At 37.8% G+C, this 12,234-nt stretch overlaps 1 protein-coding gene across 1 annotated transcript in view; it reads left to right on the top strand.

The window, feature by feature from the left end:
• Nucleotides 1-11,349, top strand: part of CLVS2 (clavesin 2) — a 51,554-nt gene extending 40,205 nt beyond the window's left edge. Inside the window, exons 3-5 of the mRNA XM_064707982.1 lie at nt 897-1,007; nt 3,489-3,709; nt 8,425-11,349. Of these exons, the coding sequence (XP_064564052.1) occupies nt 897-1,007; nt 3,489-3,709; nt 8,425-8,512 (420 nt within the window). The 3' untranslated portion in view covers nt 8,513-11,349. The remainder of the gene's footprint in view (nt 1-896; nt 1,008-3,488; nt 3,710-8,424) is intronic.
• Nucleotides 11,350-12,234: the final 885 nt, after the last annotated feature.

Genomic DNA, 12,234 nt, shown 5'->3' on the forward strand with positions numbered 1-12,234 from the left:
GTGCTCCTGTTTGCACCTCTTTCCTCCTTCCTCAGTGGTGCAACTCTAGGAAACAGAGGAGTTGACTTATTGCATTGTTTGTGCATATGATCAACCAGGCAAAGACAAAATGAGGACAACACAAGGAATTTAGCAATTGTATTCCAGGACAGAGTGGCTGCCCTCCTGAAGCTGCTAAAGCCTGTGGCATATTCTCTCGACTTAGAAACTGAAAATGCATATCAGAATCTTCTCCCAGTGAGTTATCTGCCCCTTGTGATTTTCAGCAAGTAAAAAAGAAAAGCCATTGCTTCAATACAGATATGCTGTCCTTACATTTGAGTTCCCAGAAGGCCTCTGACTATGTGACAAGAATTACTGTCATGGATATTGCATAACGGTTTGTGCATAATGTTTAATGCAGCCTCAGTTTTATGAAATATGGATAATATTGGAGACATTCTGAATAGTAGCTTAGATTTACACTTTCTTTTTAAGGAGGAGACAAGGGACATTTTTAGCACTCTTCAATGACATTGGAAGAGTTGAGATGGTTACTATTAAAAATGAATAAAATCCATAGAAGTGGAAAAGAGAAAAATACATTGTATAGATGGATTATGGGCAAATCATAAATGTTTAAAGCATTTCTGGAGGTTAGAAATGCTATGCCTTTATTTGAATAGCAAAGCTGTCTCAGCACACTTCCTCCACACTTACCCTGTCCAAGGTGTGTGGCTCCTTGGTGTGGAAAGTTGGAACTCAACTGAGAGGATGCAGTTTTGAATAATCTTTCTTGTTGTTAAAGGCTTATTATTAAGATGAAGGCATTCAGAAAAAAAAAATGGTATTAGATGCATGTGCTACATATGTTAAGAATCAGCTCAAATTTTGTGTATTTGTTTTGTGGCACACAGGACAGCTTTCCAGCTCGGTTTGGAGGAATACATTTCGTCAATCAGCCGTGGTATATCCATGCCCTCTACACAGTTATCCGGCCCTTTCTGAAGGAGAAGACGCGAAAAAGGGTATTCTTCTTTTTAATTGTCCATTTCCTGGCAGTCGTCATCAGCAGATGCATCATACTCTAATAAAGTAGATTAACATGAGATATCAGCTTGCTATTGGTGGAAAATGTTTAAATATATCTGTGTTGTACAGGGTGCCTTCAACTGTCTTAGGAACTTATACAACCTTATCCTTTAAGGACCCAATCAAGCAGCGCACTTAAATGTATTTTAAAATGTAAGCGTATGCTTGCTCCTGGGGGTTATATTAAAAAATACTACCAACATTACAGTTTCTTTTAAGATAGTATTCAATTCAGTTCTGTTCAATTTCTGTTAAAATTATTTGTGTCTTTCTTTTAAAAACAGAGTTAGTGACTACAAAGTCCTTTCCTAGTGTGTTTTGCTTGACATTAGCATGAGCTAAAATACCCAGCTGGCATCTAGTAGTATTAGATTGCAAATACTAATTTGAATGAAAACCAATAAAAGGGAATTTGTGTGCATGCATCTGTGCATAAGCATGAGCAGCCTCCGAGATGTTACTGAATTTATACCATTTACATCAGTGCAATTAAATTAGAGCTTGGTGGTGATAGCGTATAGAATGATATTATTTCTGTAACAGGAAATTTGTCATCCAGGAAAACACAATCAACATCGTGTTCAACGGCACTACAAAGAACATGATTATTTTTTTTTCAATGGAATCAGCTCCTTAAGCAGCTCTGTATTTTTTCTCCTCAAACACACTCTGCAAGGCCACAATGATCCTTGGTGTTGAGCTGTTTTTTACTGACAGATTATGCTTGAGAGGCCTCTGGTATTTACAGATTTTGAACTATAGATCACAAAGCCTTTTATGTAATATCTGTTATAAATATGCAAATGAAACCCCATTTTGCAGGATTCAGTTGCACTCAGTTGACTGCAGCTTCTGCAAAGAACATTGTAGTGCCAGATATGTCTGAGGCCTTTTCAACTCAAGTGCTGCATATGTATAACTAGCGAGTAAAGTGCAGCTCATGGGAGGGTTACAGCATTAAAAATAAGTGGCAAGGCAGTTGAACATGGAGGCTTATCAGTTAGCATCTAAATTTTTATTTAGACACCTGAATCAATGGCATATATTTTCAGAAATGCTGAATTTTTAGAACTGTTTTTTTTTCAATACCAAATACCTATAAAAAGTAGTCAGGTGGTTAAATATTGACTTAGAGTTCTAAACTTAGTGTCAGAATGTGAAAGTTATGACCAGTACATAAAATTTAAAATCAGCCTTAAAATATTATTAGATGCAGAACAAATGATTGGGGAAAAAGCTCTTCAACCCAAAAGAATTCTCTTAATATTTTTTTAATCAGGCTTATTATTTATCTGTTGTTTTTATCCTGAATTTTTATGTGTTTTTTAATTTTTCATATAGATTTGCAAGTGATAGTTAAAGTCAGATAAATGCAGAACTAGGCATATATAAAAACAACTGCTAAGAAGTGAAACACTTAGCTGTAAAGGCACCATAAAGCAAATAACTTTCACCAGTAATAAATGTTCTTTCACAAAAAGATAAATTCCTTTATGAGATGGAAGAAAATCATTGGTTTTGCACGGTCATATTAACTTTCCTGAGTCCACAGCTGATTGGAAGGTGGTCTTAAGTAAGCAATAAAAGACAAGCATATATTTGGTCTTTTTCTTTCTGCCTTTTGAATTTAATTCTTATAAATCATGATAAGGGTATACCTGCCCAGAAGAGTCCCTGCAAGGTGAAGTGGAACATGAAAGATCTCTGAGGGGAAACACTAAAGTTAAACATTAAATACAAGTATTCATATCACACCATATTCATATACAGATATATAAGTGTAAAGTATATATGAATATCAGTCTACCAAAACATTGATGGGAAATATCAAATAGTCCATCAGCTACTCCCTCAGTGTTGTTACACTGGTTGCCTATTATTACTTACTTCGTGTATTGTCAAGTATAAATGGCAACTACTGGTAAGACTAGATTAAGGAGGAAAATATTTCCAGCACTGTTATCATTACACTGCACAATTTATCTTATTTATAGAATTCATGGCTACATTCTGAAAGGTAATATATATTCCTTGTTGTATATGGTGAATATTATTTTTATTCATTTGTTATAATCTTAATTTATTCACTTAATTCACAGGATTAGGGAGAACAATTGGCAAGAGATAACAAGGCAGTTTGTCTTCCTAATCTAATATTCTGTCCATCTAGCTACCAGACACCAGTTCTTACCCTTTCCCTGCATACATTTTAAGTTATTTATGCTTTAACCACTTTGGAGATTTATGAACACAGTATGACCATGCTTAAGGCAGAGATGATGTGTGCCTTCCTCTGCTAGCCCAACACAATCAGAATTATTAAATTGTACAGCATCCTTCAAATAATGATGATGTCATTTGGGCTTTGATGTTTTTTGGTGATACCCCTGTGTTTTTACCTGCCTGCCTACGTACAGATATTCCTGCATGGTAACAACCTCAACAGCCTGCATCAGCTCATACACCCTGAGATCCTGCCTTCAGAGTTTGGAGGAATGTTGCCCCCCTATGACATGGGCACGTGGGCACGAACACTGCTTGACCATGAGTACGATGATGACAGTGAATGCAATGCAGACTCCTACAACACTCCTGCAAAGGACATAGAAAAGGACCTCTCTCCCAAATCCATGAAAAGGTGAGTTAAAGGTACTGTTGTCTTCTAGTATTGCCATAAGGTTAACATTTGCCTTCATCCTTTATGAAGCTGTAGGTAGTTCAGTCTATCATATAGGAAGACAATTGGTTTTTTTTTCTTTTTCTTAAAAAGATCTGTGTTGATGAGAGATCATGGCTGTGATTATTACACGTGTGAGTTGTGAACTCAGTGCAGCTGATTTTTTCTGTGGTGCCATATAGGTTGTGTACTCAGCACTGTCTTTGGAATAAGCTGCTATCTCAGCTCAGCCGACAGTACTTATTAGAGAAACAATGCTAGCTGGAGTGAGCCTCTGTGCAGAGGGTAAATTTGGGGCAATTATCTTTCTGGGTGGTGATGTTAGCTCTTATCTTCCTCTATCTCATAGCCCACTGCCTGGTATCCTATCTACCAGCCTGTAGGTGCCAGGACATTTATGGCATCTGGACCTTCAGTCACAGTGACTGCATGCCTGAGAAAATTTGAGGAGAACCAGGATCAAAATCAGTGCCAATTGTTATTTCAAGTCTGGTAAAGATTCTGGCATTCTGATATTCTTCTCTTTGAGAAGGTGCAGTGTAATTTCTTGCTGCATTTTGCCATTCAAAGTAAAGTATAGGAAGAGCTTAGTTACCTCTCCAGTAACTATGGAAGCAGTGAGGTCATTAACTTGGAAGGAGTGAATCTGATCCAAGCTTGCCGGGCAGTAGGAGAGAAAAGGGTAAAGATTACAACTATGATAGAAAAGGTAGAAAGGGCAGCAGAAGGGCAGCAAAAGTCAGAGTGCAGCTTATAAGGGACAGGCCTAACAATGGATCAGAAAATAGAAAACAAGGCAGAAACCAATATATAAAGTCATTAATATTAAGTTAGGATATGCTAGGCTGAGAACTCAGTTTCAGAAGATGGCATGTGATACAGAAGGGAAAGAAATTCTGGAAAAAGATCAAGCAGGATAAAATATTTTCAGATTTCTCAGCCAGGAAGATTATTTTGCCTGGAAAATATTGCCTAGACTGAGAAGGACGGTGTGGTTTAAAAGAGAGTTATTTTTGTGGAAACAGAGGAGAAAACATAAGATTGTTATAGGAAATAAAAAAAAAAAAAAGAAAAAACCCAATGAAGTTTAAGGACTTTGTTGTTGAAAAAGCCTCCACTTTACTGAAAGGGGGAAATAGCAAGAAACTGGATAGGAATGAGCTAGGACAAGAAGTTAAAAAGGGTTCTGAAACTGTATGACAGGGCTGGTGGAACGGCTGCAAACCTGTTCTCAAATTCCCAGTGAGGGAGCTATGGCCATAAATTCCCAGAGCCTCCAAAATCCCCAATGCCCAGATATAGGAAGCTAGAAATGTGTAACTAACACAATTAATGGAGAAAATGGGACAGAGAAAAAGAGCCAGGAGAGGGGAAAGGTGAACAGTGCACTTCTGTATGATTTGCACATAATACAAGAATTATGAGACAACAGAGAAGCTGTCTTAGACAGAAGGATGGAATTAAGGAACTGAAATGCAGAAGTCTTTCTGCTGTAAAATGATGTTGTGAGAGTAAATAACTTCATCCAAGGGTGCAACAAAATAAAATATGAGAAGGTCTGTAACAAGTCCTTTTGAAGTATCCTGTTTGTAGCAGAGTTTTCCAGATTGTCCTGGGCAAGAATATTATTAAGTGGAAAAGCAGTGAGTTGACCAGATTCTTCATTCTTTCAGAAATAATTTTTATTCTCATTTAACTTGTTCTTGAAAAATCTTTTCATACAGTGTTACACTTCAGTGTAAGCTTCAAATTGATATTCTTTCATTCTGGTTGAACTAACACAGTAGGAGACCTAGTGCAGAAAATAAACATGTTGAAATCTGTATCTATATAATATGCTAAAATTTGTTCACCTTCTATGTATTCTTTCTCAGTTAGCATGCCTCCAGCATCTGCTGGAATCCCTGTTCCCTGCTGCTGGACAGAAAAAGTACCAAGTAGACTTACTGTACTAATACTAAGATTGACAGAAAGTCCCAAGACTTCAGTGTACTAAATGCACAGACTCTGCTAAGGCGGGAATTGAAAAGTTAAAATAAAACAGATAAGCTCTATTTCATTAAACAATAAATTTAACTTGTATTCAGCAACTGATGGGTTGTTTCTCTCAGTTTAAACCCACAGTCAGTAAATGTTAGTCCATAACATTTTTAACATAAAAAAAATGCTAAGGCAATGAAAAGTGCTTAGCTTAGAACAAATTTCACAAGCATCTAGCAGCTCTCCGACAATTATCTTGTTTAATTTGGCTTACCATTTTAAAATTAGTTTACTTCCTGAAAGAATGTCTTTCTAAAACCAAACTGCTACTAAGAATTCATATCTTTCTTACCCCCCATTTCTTTTTGTCCCCAATGTAAACCACTGACATTCCTCCAGATCTCCTTGAATTTTTGGTGAATTGGATGACCTCCCCTTGAAAGGAAGGTTGACTGGGAGGAGGATGATGGATGTAAGGAGGAATTAATGCCACCTGTAGCACAGACCTCTGGGGAGAACTTGTTTTTGTCACCTGGCACCATTGCAGCAGCCTCAGCAGTCAGGTTGAGCCTGTGGCAGTGTTCACCCATGGCTGTCATCCTGAGGCACCCAGATGGAGACCTGCATCCTCCTCTCACCTAACCCAGCAGGGCAGGTGTCTGTGTTGATAAACTTTGCAGAGGAGCTGTGGTTTGGTTCCTCACCTCTGCAATGGGACTTTGTAGTATAACTCAGACCCACTGTGTTTTCTCAGACTTTATTCAGTAATGTCTGCAAATTTATCTGGGAGATGTAGGCAGAAGAGAAGGAGCTATAGACTTAAACAAATGTTTTTCCTTTCACATACCTTCATTTGTGAGTTGCTGCTGATGAAGCATGACAGTAAATTTCTGTTTAAAACTGAGTGAAAACTATATCTCCTTCTTCAAGGCTTTTGGGCATCTGAGTTTACAAACAATAGATCAGGATTCGTGCAGTTGGATTTTCACACCTGCCTTGGCACTGGGGGCTTTGGAGGCCCTGGGAATTTATGGCCAAAGTTTCCTCACAGGGAGCTGGAGGCCAGGTTTGCAGCCATTCCAGCTGCCCTTTCGCTCTCCCCAGATGAGAACTGGAAACCCTGTCTGCTCAGTCACTGGCAGGCAAGGAAAAGGCTCAGTTTCAGCACTTAGCTGGCAAACCTTTGAAGTTAATTTGCTTCCACAGCAATTTTTATCATGATGAACTGGATTTTCCATGAGTGCAGCTTTCCACCAGCAAATTTTCAATCAGCTTTGCATTGGCACGGTACGTTGTGAAGATTTTTAAAAAAACGTTTTTAATTCAATGGTTTAGTTTTCTGCCTGAGGAACTGACTAGTGTTCAGGATAAGTATTATTGTACACTCTAATTTAAAAAGTTTAAATTATGCTTATCACAAGAGAGATGATAATATTTTTAAAGCTAATTTTCTTGATTTTAGTATTAGTATGAGAATGGGATAAATATTATTAGAAGATATCCTTGTGCCTAAAGTTTTCAACAGAGCTTTAGGTCAGATGTCTTTCTTCTGTTTTTGTAACCTTTCTTTAAATTTTTTTGAGAAAGACTTCATCAGCCCCATTCATTTGTTTCACTGGAGGATGCCAGTTTATAAGAGGGGGGAATTGAATCCATATGCTTATCTTAGGAAAGGTTAGAATTTGTAAAGGTTTTTCTCTGCACTGTAGCCCTCTAAATGAGTAAATCTGTGGCAATGCTGCAGGCTCAGTGTACTTCCACTGATCAAAAATAAATGCCTGCATTGTAGAGATGCACACATGCTCTTCAGTCATCTCAAATCTTTACAGAAGGAAAGAGAAGGAGGCATTTCCTGCTTGAGATTTTTCTAAAAACTAAAGGAAACATCTAACCAGGGCTGCAGTTACTCAGCTCATCCAAAAGTGGCTGCTTTTGGATGAGCTGTGCCATGGCTGATGTGAGACCCCATCTTAACACTCCGGGCTTTGTTTTCAATGGAACATTTTCATTTTGCTGGAGACTCAGTTTTCCTCTTTGCCTCTCACATATGGCTGTTGTAGGGCCCTGGTATCATGTTATGCTTCTGGGCTGAATCAGAGAATCTAGAGAAATTTTACAATCATCAGTGAATTTGCCCTGACCTGTTCAGTTGAGCTGAAAAGTGAGTTTGTGCTGCTTCAGAAATCCTGCTAACCATGGCACCATTCCTAGGTTTGACTTAGGATCTTGCACTGTTGAATTAAGATGCTATTCAGAAAAGGAGCAACCTGTGCTTCCAGCTAACACATCCTGCTAATTGCAATGTGTGATTAGCCAGCTGGGTGGCTGAATTGTACCTTCTTTGTTATACAGCCCACTGCTGTATAACCTTCTGGTGAGACAGTCAGTGCTTAAGTCACTACAGAGGACAGCTCAGCTTGCTCTTGTGGGTGGAGGATACTCCCTGCTTCACAATTTCACTGAAGAGAGAATCCACTTAATTCCACATTTTGCTCCCATATTTCCAGATCAGCACTGAGCCCTGTTATCCCTCTATGAGGGTATTTCCTGATGATTTGCAATGATCAGATGCTTGGGTAATGCTGTACCCTTGTTTTTAAACCTTGACAGAAATTAAAATAAACAAAAGAAAGCTGAGGTTTACCCTCATTTGTCTTGATCTAGAAATGTCACATAAACATGTTGTCCCTCTGCAGGTCTCAGTCAGTTGTGGATCCTGGGGTGCTGAAACGCATGGATAAGAATGAGGAAGAAAACATGCAGCCCTTGCTTTCACTTGACTAACAGTTTTTGAGCATTGGACATGAACTGAGGTGGAAGGCACTGCCTCTCAGCAACAAGAAAATCACTGGGAAAGAGTGTAACAGCTGGAACCCTATTTACATGTGTTAATGTAGCATATTGGCAGCAGGTGTTACTATTCTGCCTGAATTCTGGAAGCCCTTTGGTGAAAAAGAAGTGGAGAAAAAAAGAAAATTAAATAAAATAAAAAAAAAAGGAATCAATAATTTATTCTGTAAGTGCCAACTTGTTGTAAATACAATATAATCCTCCAATTTTACTTTGTAAGTTATGATAAACAAGTGCTATGGAAATGAGTTACTACTAAATATGTCAGTGAAATGCACCATAAAAAAGAGAAGAAAACGTGTGTGTTCTCACATGCGCACACACATGCACAGAGAGAAACATACTGAGCAAAGAAAAACATCAAAGGCAATTAAGAGTTGTCCTTCCCATGGGAAGCCAACTAGTATATTGACTACTGGATTTCTTTCTGCAGTGATCACATAGTGTGCTAAGATAAAGAGGGACTATAAGTGCTTGGGAGATGCTGTTTCCTAACTGTGGGAATTGGTTTCTCAAATAACACTAAGGTCTAGGATTGGTATTTAGCATAAACAATGTGCATTGTGAGAAAGATCACAGGTGAACTGGAACCAAGTCTTGGATAGCTTTGTCATTTAGCTGTATAGGTCTCTGAGGTTTCATCCCTAGCTTTTCATTTACACAAGTAACCTGGATGGTACCCTAATCTGGGTGTTGTCATGTGGGACACACTGGAGTTACTTCTCTTGCATTTTGGGTGCACATCAAGGATCTTTCCAGAACTCTGTTCTCCCTTGGAGTGAGACATTAGTCCACTAACTACAGTGGAATAACCAGTACCTGAAATTAAAGCCTGGCAGCAGAGGTTAGTCACTGAATCCTGTGCACTGGGAGACTGGATACATATATATATATTTTTACCAATCTCTGACAAGCATACAAGGTGACATTGTTAGATAAGTATATTTCATTGACAGTTTATACAAGAAATCATACCTATTCAATGTACTTAGATATATTATAGATTGTATATTGAGACACTGTCATTATTAATATAGTAGAACTTTCCATAGATCAACAGCATCCCACTCCAAGCCAAGATTAATATGAATAAGTTTTAGTCAAACATCTCAGCCTATAGTTTGGGACACCTTTGTTTTCGTTGTAGTGTAACTGTATATACTGAACATGTGCCATAATAGAGAAATACATTTTACCTCAAAAGGGCAACAGTTTTCACTAGGGATTGGGTAAATCTGCTGAAACATAGGGGCTGTGTCATCTCTGTGTGCTGGCTGATGTGTGTGCAGCCAGTGGCGTGCTGAGGCGAGAATGTAATTTCTTATTAGGACTTAGATTGACAGTCAGAGTGGGAAGACACACAGGGTGCCCAGCAAGACATCTGAATAACTAAAGGCATTGTAAGAGCATGTTCAGGCAGTGCAGGGATTAGTTATGAAAACACTGACCACACTGGAGGTGATAGTTCACAGCAACCCTGCCTCCCGAGTGCTAGAGTTTAAAACATTTCTTCTATCACTCCAGTGATAGGTGAAGTTTCCAAGTTACTGATTGTAGGTCACCTTTTCTCATCCAGGATGATTACAGCTGTAAGATTTGGTAGGCTGAGATGAGTTAAGAGCGGAGAGTGAGAACTTGAAAGTCTGTCGTCTCGAGTTGAGCTGTAACTCCTGTGGTGGCAGCTCCAGCGTTTCTCAGGGCTGAGACGACCCTGACTCTTCCAGCATCACCCTTGATTAGCCCAGGCCAATCACAGATAAAGCTTTCCTACTTCACAGGTCATTAGCAGCACTGATAAATAGTGCATGCCCTAATATGCCATCAGCCTGCAGGAACTTATCTGAACAACTCATTGCCTTTCTGCTTTCCTAATTCTGTTTTCATGGTATGTGTTAGGAAATGCAGAGAGGAAAGATATGGAGCCTGAACTTCTTATCAGTCTGTTCTAAAAGTTGTCAGTAGTAAAACTGTCCTAATACTACTTCTGTGGTTTGAGAGACTTGAAAAAATGATCAGTTCTTATGTACTCTTTTATTCAGTTTCATTTTTCACATTCCTTGTAAAATCATGCTGTAAAACTGAGATGCGTCTCCAGTATTCGCATAAGTGCCATTTTTGAATGTATGTTATATATTTCCACACTTCTGGTTAGTAGAATAGTGTATTGCCATGGTTATGATTTAAAAATTCTTATCAGATAAAACTAAAACATCAGTAGAAATGTTTTCCTTATAAGGGCTTCAGGATTTAGTCAGTACTCCACATTTATACAAGCTGTGACACAGTGGTGATCAAAATCTTCACGGATCCTTTTACATACATGGGACGGACTGGTGTAAGATAGCAGAATGCTGATTTCAGAGTACACCACCTGTGTAATCACAAAATACAAATCTGTTCCACTGTATGAAGCTTGGAATTTGTTTTGAAGCTTATAAATTTTTGTTTGAAAATCCTTTATTTGTGCACTTAACTGTAATTTATTTAATATTTTCTGATGTCTGATTTCAATTTAAGGTAATGAGTATGAATACATTTTTTCCAGAAAGTGAAAGTAGGATATATTATGATTTTGTGTAACTGGGACCTCATCTTTCAGTAAGAACAAAATTGCTTTTTCAATAAGATCCTCTCTCTTGAAGAGTTGGGCTACAGGTCATCTTGGCTGCAGCTTTTATTTCACTGAATCAAATTCTGACAGTGGTAATTGCAATTGTGACATTGAAAAAGAATATGGAAATGGGTAAAAGAAATAAATATATTTCACCTGCTCTCACTATTCTTTGAAGGCATTTCTCTTTTATGTATCAGGGTACACAAAGGTTCCACCTTTCTTGTAGAAAATCTTTATAGGTAGTTCAATTTTTTATTAGATGAATTTGGACTGAAAACTTTTTTCAATCTTTATTATCATAGGAATTGCTGTCTAATTTTTATAGCAGAATTGAAGTGCTAAAACCAGAATGCACATGCTTGGGAGGAACTCCTCTTAATTTCTTACCTTTCTTGTGTATTGGGTAGAATAAAAACTTGTTGTAATTATGCATGCTGATATGCATATAAAAATATCCTGCAATATAAGGAACTTAGTGGAGAAACTGGATATACCTGTCCAACTATGTAAAAAAAAAAAAAAAAGGAGAATTAAAAAAAAAAGTGTAAAAATTGATAGCTTTGGGCTTTTCATAAGATCTAAAAATATCCTCTTACATAATGACTTTTCCAAGACTCAAATGTTTAAAAATATATGGAAAAATTATGGAAACTTCCATGACCAAAATCTACTTGTAATTGGAGATGTCAATAGACTCTTGGCTTTATAGAGACAGGTAATCAGACCCACTAAGCTCCAACAAATACACAGACTCCCTCCCAATAGTTATTAGTTGTAAAATAGTTTGAGATGTCTTTACAGAAATGTAAATTTGCTGTATAGCATATTTAAGAAGATGTTTTGCACTCTACAAACATGCTATGCCTAGTCACAAACTGAAAACAGAATTAAAGAAAAGAAGAATAAAAGGGACCTGAAGAGGTCACTGATATGTGGAGGAGCAGATTCACTTTAATGTCGCTCTCTAATGTTTTAGCTCAGTACCTTGCATGGAATGCTCTTTGTATTATTTAATCACAGTCACAGCCAAGCCTAAGCACAT

Source organism: Zonotrichia leucophrys, chromosome 3 (genome assembly GCF_028769735.1).
Source record: "Zonotrichia leucophrys gambelii isolate GWCS_2022_RI chromosome 3, RI_Zleu_2.0, whole genome shotgun sequence".
Classification (NCBI taxonomy): domain Eukaryota; kingdom Metazoa; phylum Chordata; class Aves; order Passeriformes; family Passerellidae; genus Zonotrichia; species Zonotrichia leucophrys.